Below are 17,569 nucleotides of genomic sequence, written 5' to 3'. Positions count from 1 at the left end.
TGTCCTAGATCTTTTTTGTCCTAATACATCCTGTGAATTGGAAAAGCTTTCTCAAATAGTAGCCCAAAAGCCCTTATTCATAACGAAAATGATAGTAATCCAGACTTGCCCATCATGAATTTATAAGCTACTAGACAAAAGAGCTGAGCAAAGAAACCATAGGGAGATTGATGCTGAAATGACAAGAGTTGAAGTGCTGAGCTGTGATGCCTACGGTTCTCAAGGCCAAGTGGAGAGCTTGGGAGTACAGTAGTGACCTGTCGAGGCGATGTGCAGATTCATAAGAAATCTTAAAAATTAAAAGTACTCGGAAGTCATTTTGAACCACAGTCGAAATACGAGTTGTCAGTCACATAGACGTAAGCTTAAAAGCAAATAACTTTAACTTTCTGCACGGATTTTATAGATGAAGTACAAACTTTGGGTTGGCTCTTGTCAGAAGCAAACTTTCATTGACAATTTTGTCTCGGGTGTTATCAACAGTTCAGAAATGTGCTGTTTAGAGAAGGCATGAAAACAGAGAAATAATGCATTTGAGATATGAAAGCCTAGAAAAGCCACTTAGGTTTGTTGTTTGTTTGTTTTCGATATCAGGGATCAAACTCATGACTTTGCATTTGCCAAGCAGGTACTTAACACCGCTAAGCTAAAACCCTGGCCTCAGGTTTTTCTTTTTCTTACTAAACTAAGAAGATTGCAGCTTTACTTAACAAGGGCATAAAACCGTGATGCATGATACACAGATCAGTTGTATTAAAAAAAAAAAAAGTCAGCCACAGGTGTGAGAAGCCAGGTGTGCTGAGTGCCAGTGAGGAGGAAAAGGATCCACAGGAGAGGCCAGTAATACGTGTACCTGGCCTTGAGTCTAATGTCCTCCAGCATCAAATGAGGCCACTGCACATAAGAAAAAATAATGTCATTAATTAACACTATTGAAGCAGAACACCAACTAATAAGTTTTGACTTTGAATAGATCATTTCTTGTTTTTCTCAGCCTACAAAAACATAGAATACATGTATGTCTTTTTCTTAGTAGCTGGGGTGGGGATTATTTTTATGTGATAGTATTCGCTTGCCATTTGGGAATCCAAAGTACTAAATCAATTCTCTCGGACTCCTTAGTTCACATATACGAACAACCACCCCTGCCCTGTTGCCCTGTTATGTGGATGACGGTTAATGCAAAAGCATGAATTGGGAGTGCTTGCTCTCTTGCCTTGGAAATAGCACCAAGACTATATAATGTCAAGAGATGAGCAGATAAAAATATCTAATTTCTCAATATCAGTGTCTTCAGGCACACACGTGTGTGTGTGTGTGTGTGTGTGTGTGTGCGTGTGTGTGTGTGTGATCACATGCCATCCCATTACATTTACAGCTCCTAGGAAAACTAAATCTAAAAGGAATGAGGAAAAAATATTTCTTGTAGAGAAAGAATCTTCTCTACATAGATTAAAGAAGAATTGGTCTCAGAATATTAAAAAAAAGATTGTTTTTGTTTGCTTTTTCTTTGAATGTGGTTTTGTTTGGCTTTGAGGGTAAGGGAGGGTCAAGAGTTTATTTGTTGTCCTCTAAAAAATACAGAACATTGCTGAATCTGACATATTTGAAATTTTAAGGCTGTTTTGTTTTCTGCCTACTTGAGTTCACTACACCACCCAAGTACTGTTGCTTAAATTCACTGAGACACCTCTGAGTAGTACTAGTCATCCTGATCTTGTCCTGAGGCTTGCTATTTTTTCTGTGTGCATAAGAGGGAAATATTTATAATGCAGTAAAGTGATTATTTTTCTTATATGCAGAAAACATTGATGATCAAAGGATATAAAAAGTGAGAACACGGTAATTAATATCAATTCAAACTGCCCATTACACCACAGATTTGTCTCAAAAAGTCAAATTGTTTGATATTTGCTTTTGCTTTAAAAATCCCAGACCTTTGATCAGAAATCCACTTCCTTAATCCTACTAATAATAACACCTCTCACTGGCACTTAAGGCTTGAAATATAGTGCACTGATTTGCTTCTGAAGTAAAAGAACAGATACCGAACATTTTGTGTACTTACTTTGAGAGATTTTGGAGCAATGATTTTGCTTTTCTGAATTCTTAAAATTAATTTAAATAAAACCTTGAAGAAATGTGACAGTGTGAACTATACTTTAAACATATGTCACAGCAGATAGAGGGGTAGATAAGAAAAAAGCAAGTACTGTATAAAAAAAGGTTAGTGGTAGAATTACAAGGTCACACAGTAAAGTTATTTTAATTTTTAAGTTTGTTTGAAATTTTTTATGATAAAACTCTTAAGATATGTAAGAGATCCACATCTAGACCTGAATTTGTATACTTAAGAAAATGTCATTACAAAATAACACAAGATTGAGTGATCTTGATGGCTAATTGTGTTAGAGAATTTTTATTTTTATTTATTTATTTATTTATTTATTTTGTCTTTTTTGTTTTTATCGGTACCAGGGATCGAACTCACGGCTGCCTGCTTGCAAGGCAGGCGCTTATGCCGCTGAGCTAAACCCCCAGCCCCGAGAATTTTTATTTTTTAAAAACTTGGAAAAAACGTTTTTAAGATTCTTTATAAACTTTTTAAATTATTTATTATCTTGTAGGCCAAGAGCCACCTTGAAGATAAAAACACCACACTATGAGAGACGGCCAGTTAAAGTAAAATTTATGTTGTGCACTGCTGTTTCATTGCCTAACTAGTAAATAACTGGTATATCTATTTACAAAATTAAACTTAGTCTTAAAAATACTAAATATCTAGATTTGTGCAGGTGCTTTAAAGTACAGTTTAATGGCACATATATTTGTTATCTTTTATATCCTCTCACCTAGCAGTACACCTTTTGAACTGCACTTGTGGACTGTAGGTTTTATTTGCTCTTACCTGACCCAAGAACAAAGAGTGAACCCTCGTGCTTCCTCTATTTTACCACAGTATGAACACATTGTGGGGTGGGATGCATGTGTTATGGGGAGGAGGCACTGTAAATGTTTTTTAAAAAGAAAATGAAGGTTTTTTAAATGCTAGATTTAACAAGCCTTTCTGCCAGTGATGCCCTATAATGACATTTACCCTTCAGAAAGTTGATTTCCCACAAACATAAGAAAAATCAGAGATTTTATAATTATCTTTTCAACTGGTCAATTATTTTCTATTTGAAAGTTTCATCCAAGATATGTCCTAGGGCTGGGAATTTAGCTCAGTTCCTGTTGTCTCTTTTCCTTGTTTCTTTGACTCATGCAGCAGTGGTGTTTGTGACTGTGCATTTTGAAAAAAAACAAAGGATGTGGGGTAGCAAAAAGAGATATGGTACCAAGATGTCAAAGAACTGAGACATTTAATAGTACAAGGGAGAGCCAAGAGGAAATGAGGCATGTTAAATGCGATGAACAAAACATTCACTCCACTACCCTACCACAGCTGCCACCAGGGACACGAGCAATAACTACATCATAGATTTCTACATTAAAAACAAAAAGTGTTTTATTCCCAGAAACACAACAAAGAAAGGGTAAAGCCCTAACCTGATCCTTTTTCTGCAAAATAGTCTTTAAATGAATTTTTTCTATGGCAATTTATGGGTCACTTAAGCAATCATATTTTGTTTTCCTTTTTAATTATGAAAGAAATTCACTTTTGTTTCAAAAAGTTCTATGCATAAAGAAAAAGTTATAGTTCATGTATAATCCCTCCTCCCAGAAGATTTTGTATTTGGTATATATTCTTCTAGATTTTTTTTTCTACAATGATATACCACATAATTACAAATTTTAAAAGAAAAACAGTTATTTCTCCAAAGGGTTTATGCTCTTAATCTGATGCTTTATGAATTATCCCTCCTTATTATATGGTGTCTGTGTTTTCACTTTTTTAATAGTAAATGTTTTTAGTACATAATTTTTACATCCCTTGTGGAAAATTGCTGCATCTACATAATACACTCTGATTCCTTTTTTTAACCTCCTTTTCCTTCTTCTTCCTTGATATCATCCTTCTGTTGATTCCTCCCTATTTTTTTTGCATGTTTGCAATACATAATGTTTACATTCTTTATGAGGAGTTGGAGCGTAAAAACTAGTTTCCTCTCCTTAAACTATAAACATGCTTAAGACCTTTATATTAAGAAATGAAAAAAACTATTTTATATAGTCTTTCCCCAAATCCTTTGTCTGTCAGCTACCATTTTTACTCCATCTTTAGCTTTTCATTCAAGCTTCCCTGAGGGATAATAAGTCTTTTCTATCTTCCTTCTCTCTTCCCAACACACTCAGTAATTTAACCTGGCTTTCGTCTTCACCACGTCTATCCCAGTCACTCATAACCGCCAATGTCAAACACAAGTCTCTGGTGAGCCCCTTGTGAAACTCTTGTCACCACGTGACTAGCTACAAGTCTTTTCCCTTTGACTGTACTCTACTGGCTTTCCTTCCATAGCTTCTGACCACTCCTCTTTCTTACCCTTTACTGAGTTCCTCTCTTCTGCTCATTCTGACTGTAGCCCTCACCTCTTGTGTCTCGACATTTACTTCTTTAATAAGCTCATGCACTCTTGTAATTTTAATTAGCCCCACCAATCTATGTGTCTTGCCTTCAGCTCTCTTCATATTATGGATCTATATAGTCATTGGTTGACTGGGTCTTTCCACTTGGATGAGTCTTCCCAAAACACTACATCCTCAAGTACCTTGTCAGCATGTTTTCCTCTTTCCCAATCCTCCACCTTCTCACTGACACGCTATATTCATTTTGTTAAGGAAAGAGTGCAACAGAATTTAGTAATACATCACAAATTTGGCTGGTTCAAAGAGGGAAAAAAATAAACTGTTGCTAATGAGTACAATCCATTCTTTAAAGTTTAAAGTGAAGGGAGAAGACAGAGCATAAGGTCTTTAGGAAAACATGCCAGGAGGAATTCCCTAAGCAAGTTTTCAGGCTGTGGGAAGGAAAGTAGTTGGAGGAGAGATTGAAGTTTGGGAAAAGATGATAGGAATTGAATTCTGAAAACTCTGAGGACAGTAGGATGGCTTTTCCTTCTTGTAGCTATATTATATATTCTGTGTATGACATTTGCTTTAATAAATTTGTGTCTAATACACACCCTCATTGCAATACTGAATAAATAATAATAAACAGTTTTGAAGTATTTCTGTGGCATTTTTAACCTTTACATTTATTTTGACATTTGTAGCTAGGCAAAAATTGCAATTGGGCCTAATTTGTATGATTGCCTAAATCAAGTATTTCTTTCCTCTCAAAATTATATATATTCCATTTCTAGTAAGTGTGAAAAATCCTTAAAATTTAATTCATTTAAAACCAGTGCATTTCATTTATACTCTTAAGTGTTTGATAAACTCATACTCTGAAAGTAAGGTATTACCTCATTCCTTAAGTCTCTATGCCATCAGAATTTTTTTGCTGTTAACCTCCATGCTAAATTTTTCTATTTTTCTACATTTTATATCTAAAGCCAAGACCCAGCACTCCTATACAGTTCTCAGTATAATAACTTATTTAATTCAAATGAATAAACCTACTTTTCTACTTCTGTGGAGGAAAGAAAAAAGGGGCAGGAAGCAGGAGGTGGATGAGATTTAAAAGACAGGCAGAAGCCCATACAGAGAGGAAGTTACTGGGTAGACTCATTCTTAAGAAAACTACAGGTCTAACAATAGTATTTAAAGTTACCAACACTAACAAAGAACTATATGGTTCTCTTTCTGATTAGCCAGAAAACAATTCAGAATAGCATAGGAAAGTGGGAAATACAGAAGTATTTGGGTTTCAGAGATTGGACAGCTATCTTGAACTGAAAACTTCTTACAGAGAGCAAGGCACTGTCAGTGAATAATGACTTTTTTCTCTTTCCCTTCTTGCACCACAAAGTGCTCACCATTCTAGCTCTCTTTCACAGATGCATCCCCCTCACCTGCACTTAGTGAACAATGCATAGAATCAGCCAGGAGCAGGCAGCTTGCTAAAGCTGGGGCAGAGAGGGCTCTAACCTCTGACTCAGTTGAAATCCTCAGCTCCAGTGTCTTTCCAGGGAGGTGGGAGGAGCACAGGAAGTGATTACCCTCTGGCTTCTCCTCCCACAGAAGCCCTACTCCCTCCCACTTGGACAGTACAGAGATCAGCCTTCTTTCTCCTTGTAGTTCAGTTCTTTGCCTAATATGAAAGGCCACGCAGAAGCTCTGGACTTGCTTTCTGTGCTTGTCAAAAGTGCATAGATAGAAGACAGGGCTTCCCGGCTGGGAGGAGGGAGGAGAGCTGAAGATTCCTGCCTGGTCTGGCTGATCTAAACAGTCAAAGTGGGCAGCTGAGTGCTTGAAAGAGGATTATGCTCGCACTAGAAATAAGCAGTAAGTGAGTGACTATTGGCTTAGTGAGGGATTAATTGCCCTGGGGTTATGGGGTAAACTAGAAAATATTGCTTAAATCTAAAGTAAAACTGTAAGACTTGTGGCTCTGTGTTCTGTTGTGTGCTATTTGGAGTCTAGGGGCTTAAGTACAAAAATCAGAGTTCTAAGTGCTCCTCCCACTCTTACAAAATGCCAACTTCTATTTAGTTGGGGATCATAATCTTCTTCCTTGACCTAGCCTCTAACCAGGAAAATTTACTAGTAAATCAGATAACGAGTGGAGATTAGATTCAAAAGGTAGAATTTGATGTTGGCTGAAAGTGAAATTTTGAATTATGTTCTGGGAATGCTGACATTAATTTCTCTATTAGTAGTGATTGCTGGGAAAGTCTGGAGCAGTGGGTTAAACAGAGAAATTTAAGAGCTTTTATGATAAGGAAGCTGCATAGTACATAGGCAAGGGGTTAAATAGAAAATTATAAAATAAATGATAGAGGGGATTTTAAAAAACAGCAGAAGAAGTAGTTAGGAGATATAAAATGCATGGATAGAAATTCATTAGGAAAAGAAATTTTCATTTCAAAGACTTCGGTGCTAGCCAAAAATTTTGCAATGTTTACAAAGTCAAGACAATGATTCAGGAATACTTCAATTATTGTTGTGCATTATTAATACTGTTGCTGGGCAAGATCTGTGGTTCTCTGGTCAGCAAGTTCTGGGCAATGAAGCCACTGCTGCTGGTGCAAAGAATTCTGGGATGTCTGACAGTGAAATGGATGGAAAGACTCACATTCCATCTCTACTTAATGTCCTTTTGTCCAGAAATCGAGTCATGCAAATGAGCTACTTGGTACGTATACAGATCAATATTTTGAAAAGCATTTCTAAATGTTTTGCATTAGAGAATCTCTGGACAATATCTCATGGCAACTAGTGGGCTAAAAGGATCCAAAGCAAAGTGCTAGAAAGAAAGTCAGCTTAACTGAAACCAACCAAGTTCTTTTTGCTTTTCATGAATCCTGAAATGGATTCTCAAATGAGGACAAAGAATAATAATAGAGAGAAACAGTGTGGCCATCTGTTCTGTTCTAAGTGGTACGTTCATTAAAGTATGAATGAGAATTTTTATTTTATTTATGCATACTAATATTTGAAGACTCAGAAATTTCTTTATTACAATAAAAAAAAACACAAAATAGGAGCTGTGTCTGGAGGGGATAAAATATGTAAATTCAGTTTTTGAAGAGTTAGGAAAAACAACAGATCAGAACTGTGTCCCATGGTGTGAAGAAGATTTATATGGTCACTGAAGGATATATCTCTTTCCATAAGAAATCATTCTAAGAAATCATCCCTAAGGAATCATTCTATGCATAGCAGATTCAACATTTTTATTCTCCAAATTCTAGCTTTTGTGGTTAATATCTAAAGCAAGGATTTATTTTTTTAAACTTGGATGGACTACAGCTAACTTGTAGTTATTTTTATTTTTTCTTTGTTTTGGTATGAAGGAGTAATGACATTTCTAGTATTCCCATCAGCTGTTGCACTGGAGGGAAGAAAAGGATTCAGATACATTACCATTCTCCTATAACAGAACTGTAAAATAGTTGCCATGATCAATGTCATTTTCTAGCTTTTCGATTTAAAATTACAGATCTTGCTATGGTAGAGGGAGAAAGATGTGGAGTGGTCATTGGGACCAATAATAATAAAAACAGTAACAACACAGTGCTAGTAGAGTACAGTTTTAAAGATGGCCTGTATTCTTCTAACATTTTACCTACCTAATTTTGAAGTTTATCTTATCTTTTAAAAGTTATAATAGTGAAAATCTGAATAATTTTGAATTGTGTTAACACTCCTCTTATTCTTAAACATAGTTAAGGCACTAAAGCAAGATATTTCATGATCACATCCTTAAGTACAGCATAATTCTAGTTAAAGTTTCAGTCCTTCAAAAAGTACAGTAGAGAAAGAAACTGTTCAAAAGGAAAGAACAAGTGGGGTAGGGGAAAGAAGAAAAGGAAGAAGGGAAAGATTGTATGTGTATAGGTCTACATGTATACATATAGATGTGTATGTGTCTATGTATACACCTACAAGATAAATAACTACTAATTTCTGTTAATTCATTAAAGAGAACAGTTTGTGCTTTTATTGTTTGATCATTTTTATGTCTAAATCTTGTAACTTGAACAACTTCTAAGATAACAAAATGTAATATAATAACCAATGTTAATTTTCCACTATATTTTAAAATTGTACATTGTTTGTATCCTTTTTGTGTTTTGCCTTCTAAAATAAAAAAAACAGCAAATAGAAAAATAATACAGTAGGGTTTTTCGAAGAATTACTTATTTACCTCAAAGTGTTAAATAATCTTTTCTGAAACTATAGAATAAATGAAAAGTGTAAGATTACTGGCAAAAAAATTATTTGGATGGCAAGATCAAAGGGAATAAAGTGAATATGATAAACCGGTAATTTAAAAATGAAGACATCTACTGTACATGAGAGACTGACATAATCATGACTAGTAAACAAGGCTAAAGATTTTTATCTTTTAAATATGTGAAGTAAGAATTAAGACTGTTAATGGAAAGAAACTAAATGATCATTTAAAATTATTCTTTCACAAGAAAAGTAAAGAACAAGGATATGGAAAACTAAGCTGTGATGAAGACCTCGAAATAATTGTTGATCAAAAGGAGGTAAGTGAATGCTTCCATACGTTTCCAATTGTTGCATTGTAGATTTTTACAATCTAAGCCCTTTGAGTGTTCGGCCATTCTTTGACAGCTACCTTAGCCTGCTCTGAGGCCTGCACAGGAAAGATTTTGAGACCAACTAAGTGTCCCCCATAATGCCTACTAACTTCTGATATTCTTTATGTAAGAAGAATAAGAAACAAAGCTAGAATGAGATAAGGAAATCTTTGGAAAATTAAAAGCTCCATTTGATAAAGTCAAAACAACAATGATCATTTGTTTGGCTGGGGAAACGATTTAAATATAACAAGGGAAAATACTACTTTGATAGTGAAAAACTCTACCATTATTGTATCTTGTAAAATAATGAATATGATTTAGAGGGAGGAAAAATCACTGAAAATTTGAGCACTCTAACATGAATCTTGTTCAACTTAGTTTCTCAGATTATCTACAGTAAATTTTACAATGAGTTTGAAAACACAAAGAGGCCATTTAATAGTCTGTAACCCTGCTGAAACCTCGGTTGTTCTGTGGGCCCATCAGGGGAAATGAAAACTGCTTAACAGACCAGAAACAATGACCTAGCAGGTAGTGGACAGTATCCAGCCTATGACACTGAATTGGCACTAGCCCTTAACGTCTTTGTTAATTATCAAGGAGACGAGATAACTGCACAACTATTTCATGGATAAGCGCCGCTGAATGGGAGGATGATGTCAGCTCAGGTGCAGAGAGACTGACAATTCAAAGGGATCTGAGATGTTCAAGGATTAGAAAGAGAGCAGTCAGTAATGCACAGAAACCATCTCATTACATCTGGACAATTCCCTTATGAGCATCATGGTGGCTGCATTAAAAGAACCATTGTAGTTTCTGACAAAAGGGGAAATGACCACTAGAAGGTACTGGCCAGAAATAATTGATTTAGGGACTTGTTTGTCGAGCTTGGAATAATGAAGGCAACTAAAATGGTTTTCTAGGGGAAAACCCGCCAAAATCATGTTCGTGGAGCTGCGTGGAGGCACATGTGGTCTTTTAGGGTTTGCTCAAGTGCTTTCGGGTTTTTCTTGCCTTATGGTTGCTCCTGCTGCTGAGTAAACAGGGTGAGAGTTGTGTGATTAGGCCTTTTACTGCTCAGTGTCTTATCTGAGTGTAGCTTAGCTACTTTATTAACTAAGGAAAGTGATACTGGGCCCCACTTGCTCTGTTTTTTTTTTTCTTTTTTGGTATCGGGGATCGAACTCATGACTTCTCGCTTGCCAGGCAGACACTTATGCCACTGAGCTAAATGTCTGGCCCTCTATTAAACTATTAATTATTATTTTGCCAGATTATTTAGTTGGGGTTTTCAATCTGTATCTTCTGCTGATCCTACCCATACACTGGACCAACCTGGTCAAAAACTAGTAAAATATAAATTTTATGAGAGTATTTTATAAGAACACAAATATATATATAGGTATAGACATAAAATTTCTCTAATTCTCTGTTAAGAAAAAGTTACTTTCATAACATGCAAAAGGTGAATTCTTACTTTTTCCTTTTTGCTGTCTTCCTCCTCAAAGTTTTTACTTTCTTGGTTTTGTTATTGTTTTCATTAAATATTTGCATTTTAACAAAATGTTGGTGTTCAGAAAACTACAAAGTTATATTTGGAGTGGAAAGACCAAGGTAGTCAGGGTTCTTTTTTGTCATGGTAACTTTTAGAAAATTTATGTTGTTATGGAAAAACATATTTTCCTAACTGTTAAGGAAACTTTAAAAAAAAGTTTGACTAGTCATTTCTGTTTTAATTCTGCATTATTTCTACCTTTTTTCTGTTTTGCTTTTTTTCTCTAAATTAAAAAAAAAAAAAAAACCAGCAACTTTCCTTCTTAATCTGGACACAGCACTTTCTTCACTGGATCGAATGATCCGGTTTGTTTAGAGCCATTGTTTGGCCCTAGTTACCAGAGCTCTCCTAGTGATGCTGTACAAGACGGTACCATTTGGCAGTGACCCAACTTTGGGGAGTTTTTCATGTCAAAACATGGTTCACAAAATGAGTAATTGTGAATATGAGTTGGCTTTGGTGGTAGCTGTTGGCAGGGACAGAAGTCCTTCCATATTTGAGAGGATTATTTGATGCTGTTGTAAGTAGATCCTAGACTGAAACAATGGCAGTGTTGATACTTTGAAGTACAATATTTGGGAAAAAACATAATTATTGTTTATGAACCTATAAAAACATTCCTCAGCTTAAGACAGATATATGTATCTACGTGTGCATATACACGTAAAAAAGTGCTTTCCAAAAATGAAATACTGCTTCATTTCAAGATATGAGGTTTTATATGCATGAGATGAATTGAAACATATGTGCACTATCTATGTATCATATAGTTAAAACTTTATAGCTCTACAAATTATTTTGTCAAGAATCTTTATGTTTAATCTTACATCTTTTCAGAAACATGGTTGCAATTTGTTGATCGATATTTAAACAATTGCTAGTAGCTTTTTCAGGAAATGATTTCAAAATAAAATCTAAGGAAGAAAATAATTGGGAAAGCAGTGATGGGCAGCAGTCACCTAATCTCATTAAATCCATCCCTCAGATGCTGTCACTCCACAAATGCTGTGTCAGCTACGCACTGTTTTATCAGTCAGACGATTTGCAAGTCTTGTACTTCCACAGAAAGCCCAGAATCTTCCTTATGTAAGCAAATTAATAACAAAAGCAGCACATGGTAATAAGAAGTTTGTTCTCCTGGCCACTTTCATCCAAGGGCGCAAAAGATGATTCTGGGTTATTTCAACATGGAAAAAAGAATGTATTTCTGAAACATTTAACATTGTTTTGAAAGCCAATATTGTGATGTTGTGTGAAATTTTATTGGCAAAACTTACTTGCAATGCAAATAAAAACATCCCAGAGAATTCTTAAATTTGTACTGAAGTCTTAAAATAATAGGGGCCATATCATGCACTGTTATACATGTATATATACACATAGAGTCATTCATATATATCACATTGGGATCATAGACTGTATTTTCCACAGAAATACCCAGAGTTTTCAAACTTCAAACACAGGAAAGTAATCAAAGAAAATATGCTGAATTAAAATCTCAATACCCTTAAAACTCAGACATTTGACATAGAAATGATATATCTGTAATTAGTAAATATGTATTTGGCTTTCTAAATATTAAAGAAGTAATCTTAGATGCATATTTGAGATCTTGTTAAAACTAAAGTATTCTTTCCTAATTGGAAGAGAATTATTTCTTGTTTAGAAATAATTATTCTTGTTATTTCTCATTTAGAAATACTTCTCATGTGAGCAAGAATTTCCTCCTGAAATTAGAGATTTCAAGGAGGGGGACATGGAAGTAGATAGTCAGGTATCTTTATTAAAGAATTTTAAAAATTAGCCACACTGAATAAATAATAAGTTCCTTCTATTTTAAATTATTTTGCATATTGAACTGAAGGTTTATCGTATGATGGATTCGTACATCTTTTTTCTCAAATTTTTTCAAATTCCAGGTAGACTTTAAAAAGGTAACAAAGACAGACCTAAAACCATAGAATACTATGACTGTGTGAAAGATAGAATACAGATTCAAGCACTGAAAAAATAATTTTAGCAAAGTGCTGTGGGTCCAGTTGGTTACAGAATTCAGAGTTGTATCCTGCAGTACAGTAAGGTGGGGATGCCACATATCAGCCTGTTAAAGAGGAACAAGTGTGCCTGGGTCAGAGGTATTGCTTCGACTGTTCCAGAATCGCCTGGAGGATTCGCTGTAACACAGACAGGGATCTGAGGATTTGCATTTCTTACTTCTCAGCTGGTGCTACTGGATCCAGACCACACATTGAGAGCTGTAGTCAGAGAAATAACTAATGCAGTCATGAAGAAGAAAAAGTGTGTGTGACTCATGACTAATGCTCTTCAAACTGGGCATGGTCTGAAATTCTAAAAACTAGAGTTCAAAGATATCCAATCTAGTGATACTGAAATCAAGAAGACCACAACCATTTACAACCCAAGGCATCTTTACAGACTCAAGATGGTGGTGCCATTGAATTCCATCTGGTAGCCTTGTGATCCCGAACCTGTCTGAGCTCAGTTTCCTTATTTGTTAAAAAATATTTCTTTCTTCCTATCTCCTAGAGTTTATCTCAGATAAGATACAGAAAGCTCCTTTATAAAGTATAAGTAATATGCTATTTTGATTAGCTAGTCAACCTCATCCCACCCCACCCCCCACTCAGTAAGCCAGAACTTTGAGATCTAGAACAATGGATGGTGTGGCCTGGAGTCTCCGATTAGGTACTCAGAACACAGGAAGCCAGCTCTCTCTCCTGATGTCCAGTCTGATGCTCTCCCGGTCACCTCCACAGAACTCTGCACCATTACTCATTGCTCATCATCCCGTAAATGGGCTAAGAAACTGCCTTCCTCAGTGCCCTAATTACACAAAACAACCGTCTGCTGGTAATTACTATAACTAGCCAACATGTATTTATTGAACCCTCATGAGGATAAACTTTTCCACAAACACTACTTAACTATTTACTTCCTTGTTGGCCCCTTGACATTGAAAGGAGAAAATGCCCTTCCAAATAAACACATATAAAATTGGGTTTAAAAGGTGGTTTTCGACAACCACTTACCTTTCCTCTCAGTCTTCTAGAGGAAGGTTTGTGACAGGCATGAGAGAGGCATCATGGGAAGAGACAATGCATGCTTTTCTTAGCCCAAAACCTTCCATGAAAACTTGTAAGAGAAGCTTGTGCAGGAAGCTTTGGACATTAGAACTTCAGAGATCTTTTTCTAAAGAAAAAGAAGAGATAAGCTATTGCTACCTACTATGTCTCCAACAGTACATGAGCATTTGGGTAGGACTTCACTTCTATCCCAGTGGTTATTGTGGGTATCAATCCCAAAAGAAAATCCAACTGAGCATGAAATAAAAATGGAGGAGCAAGAAAAGCAGAGTAACAGAAGAGACATCCAGCTTCCTTCTGGTGCTAACAGACACCATAGCCCTAGTACTCCAAGCAACCGACTCGAGATCCAGTCTCATAAATAGTGAAAAGGATGAGGATAGTTTGTGTCACAACCTTGCTGGACTCAACACCATCTGGCCATTGCTTTCTCACACTCACATGGTGATTTAATTTAAATAATTCAGATCCCATTTACTTGCAAAAATTACAAAGTCAAAACTGGGTTTTTATCATGTATAACTAACCATCTCCCTGGGTGCCTTCTTGGAACTCTGTTACTTGGTCAGCAAGAACAGCAAGAACCCACTCCAGACTTTCAGAAAGGAGACAACCGGAGACATTGTAATGTGGTAGTCTGTGACACTGAAAGGACACAGCCCAGATATTCTCACAGTAGATATAAGCTCAATAGCAGTTTCCTCATAAAAGACTGACTGATGAGAAATGGTTAAGTGAAAAGAAACCAGATTTATTTGCTAGTCTTCTGAAGTCAGTATTAGTTTATACTAACACTCACTACTGTAATCAGGTCAATTCCATCTTGTCTACAAAACTATTATTTATCATCAACAAATATTGTACAAAGAAAGGGGAAAGTTTTTCCTTTGGTTAAACAGAAAACTTACTGGAATGAAAAATGGATCAGTCTGTATTTTGTTCCTAAATATTTCCCATTTTATATTCAGAGAATATAAAAATAATCTCAAGTTATTGAAAATCTGGGGGAGGAGGAAGCCACAGTAATGCAAAATATCTTACATGTGTTTTCATTATAAACTCACAATATAATCCCAGATGTTTGTTTACATCCATGCATTTCAGTTGAGTGTACTGATAGCCCTAAGCTTTACTGGCTCTGGGGAAAACTTAATATCTTAACTTTGGAATTTTCTCATAGGTTTTTTAAGTCTGGCAGCATTTGGCCAGAAAATATAGAGGGTCACTTTTCACAGAATGACAGAGGCAGGCAAGTGGCCAAAGTAGAAATCCGTTATCCTAGTTTCTAGTCTGGCTTTACTACTTACTAAGCAGAAGAGTTTAAGATTAGAGTAAGCAATTTAAATTCTCTGAGTTTCCATTTCTGCATGTGTACAATAGCGTAATAGCATCTGAATCCCATGTCTATGTGAGGCTCACATAGGGATTGTTCCTTGGAGAGCCTCCAGTGCCAATGGTAGAATCCAGGACCACTGCTGTGGTACTCTGTCTGGTACTCTTACCACCAGTGACCTACACATCCTGCATGGTGAGTTAGAAATGGTTTCTGTCTCATGACATGTTCTCTTTATTTCCAGTGACTTTCTGCTGAGCGTTCTGTATGCCTTGTGTGAGATACATCAGATGCTTTAGTCTAGTGCCTTTTCAGTGGTGCCAGGCCCTCTGCCTGAGCCATGTGCTCAGGACTGTGAATATAGTGCAGAATGTGTGCCTGCCTCTTCTCTGTAGTGGATGAGGTCAGAACCTTTATGGTTAGAAATCTGCTTGAGAACATGGTAGGGCGACATAGTAACTGTATTACTTTGGGAAATCCTCCTTTACTTTACTTTAGTCATCCTCCCTAAGCTGAAGGGACTCGAAAAGAAAAAAGAACCATATCTACTTAATAAAGTACCATACAGAAAACAGACGTTTCTTAAATAGAAATGCTTAGCCAAATACACGGCAGACAATGAGTGCTTTATAAACATTAGGCATTTTATGAGAGTTGACGATAATCCTCATAGATTTATTTGCAGTAGGATCCCTCTTGAATTTGGGGAGACCAAGATATAATAATTGTAAACAAAATAGTCTTTCTGGAGTCACAGATGCAAATGCCTCTTTTGATCAGTCAGGAACAGAAATCAGAATAGCAAGCTGTGTGAGAGAACCAGAATGAGAACCGTGGCTCCCAGAGCAGAGCGTGCTGGCCCCCTTGGAGAAGGCCACCCCTGCTGGTTACTGTCTCTCTAACAATGGGCTAAAGTCACTAACCGTACTATTTTTTCAAGAAACACAACTGCTAGTTTTCTTTTTAAATGTTTACCATCAATTTTTAAATTTTTTAGATCATATGTATTCAAATAAAACCACCTAAGTCTGTGCACAGCCCTTGGGGTCTGGGTTTGTGATCTTTTATATGTGTGAGACTTTAAAACCTAAGGAAAACAGGGTGCCAGCTGGGCCTCGGCAGATCTCTACTCACCTTCTCTGTTCATCTGCTTTACCCTGCTTTACCCCGTCCCTCTGTCCCCCTAGGTGAATTGTTAATAAGGTGTGATTGACAGCCAGCCCTAAGGCCTGCAGGAAATTCAAACACCTTAAAGGGAACCAATGAACCTAAAATCGTAACTGCACTAGATAAAAGGAGGAGGGCAGATATTCACGAGCAGACAGCATTGCAGATGTTTCTGCATATACAGGACTGTCTTCTGCTACCTTCTATTCCACCAATCTGACATCTCAGTGAGCAACGATGTCCCAGCGCTGTGAAGGCAGGTACCCAGCCTTCCTCTGCGAGCTCATCTTCCCCAGTTTGAGGCAGTAACTGAACTCACATGGCTTGGATAAAAACTCATCACCAAGAGAGAGACCATGAATTACCGCCTCTGATTCAACAAACATCTGAAACATTGTACATCTTTAAGATGTCAACCTAGAGCCTATGTTCCTTACATGGAAGGAGAGAGAAGCACTGGATTTTCAAGCTGTCATAGACAGTGTTTGAACTCATAGGCATAGCCTCCAGCCTCCATTTTGTCCTAAAATGCTTTTCATTGTAAATTCAGTGTTGGGTTCATTCATCTACCTGTAACTGCCTTCCTCAGCTACAATGCTTCTCATCCTTCTTCCTTTCCTTGAAGGTGTCTTATGTTACTAAGCTAACCATATTAATCTAGCCAGAGTATTCACTTCAGAAAAGCATGTATTTCCAGTGCACAGCTAAAAGTCTATCTGATTTTTGTGACAGCATATTTATATAATGTGCTCCCTAATTCTTCAAAAGAAGACCTCACAAATCTGGTGACAACTTCTGAGAATACATCAGAGCACAGATTTTTCAAAATGGGCTCTGAAATCTCTTAAACTATTCCCAAGGTGGCCAGGAAAGTGTTTCCTCTGTGCTGACACGGATGGTTTTACTACAGCTCATCCCTCAAGGCTTCGTCATCTTGTCATCTTCCCCCAGCTGGCCGTGGATATTGTGAAGCATGTCTGATGTTGGGTGTCCAGTTTCCCGCTCATTCATTTTGAAGTCACTGCTTTGGCTAATGAACCCATGCAGGTGAACTTACCAATCACTAATTGGATCAGTACCTATTGTGGCTAGAAATATTTGTCCTAAAATGCTTTTCATTATAAATTCAAAATCTGATTTTAAAAAATGACTGAGGAAAAGGCAGCTTGTACTGAATTATTTTTCTTGTTTTAATAGTTAAACCTCAGGCAGAGTTTGGAGAGTAAAGTTCCCTTCCTTCTCTTCTGACTTT

At 36.6% G+C, this 17,569-nt stretch overlaps 1 protein-coding gene across 19 annotated transcripts in view; it reads left to right on the top strand.

The window, feature by feature from the left end:
• The window catches only part of Pex5l (peroxisomal biogenesis factor 5 like), a 204,451-nt gene that overhangs the window by 43,416 nt on the left and 143,466 nt on the right, over nucleotides 1-17,569 (top strand). For 3 of the 19 annotated variants that reach the window (XM_063227227.1, XM_063227223.1, XM_063227232.1), the window contains exon 2: nucleotides 9,030-9,101. The exons of 3 other annotated variants lie outside the window; for them this stretch is intronic. In XM_063227227.1, coding sequence (XP_063083297.1) covers nucleotides 9,030-9,101 — 72 coding nt within the window. Of the gene's footprint in view, nucleotides 1-6,159; nucleotides 6,392-7,076; nucleotides 7,238-9,029; nucleotides 9,102-17,569 lie in introns of those variants that run through there. 13 more of the 19 variants (XM_013150147.3, XM_013150144.3, XM_013150143.3 and 10 more) reach the window with 12 other exon arrangements.

This window comes from Cavia porcellus, unplaced genomic scaffold, assembly GCF_034190915.1.
Source record: "Cavia porcellus strain 051 isolate PalLab524CR breed Dunkin Hartley unplaced genomic scaffold, mCavPor4.1 scaffold_17, whole genome shotgun sequence".
NCBI lineage: Eukaryota > Metazoa > Chordata > Mammalia > Rodentia > Caviidae > Cavia > Cavia porcellus.
Note: the sequence above shows the minus strand (reverse complement) of the source record. Positions and strands in the feature narration are given on the sequence as shown.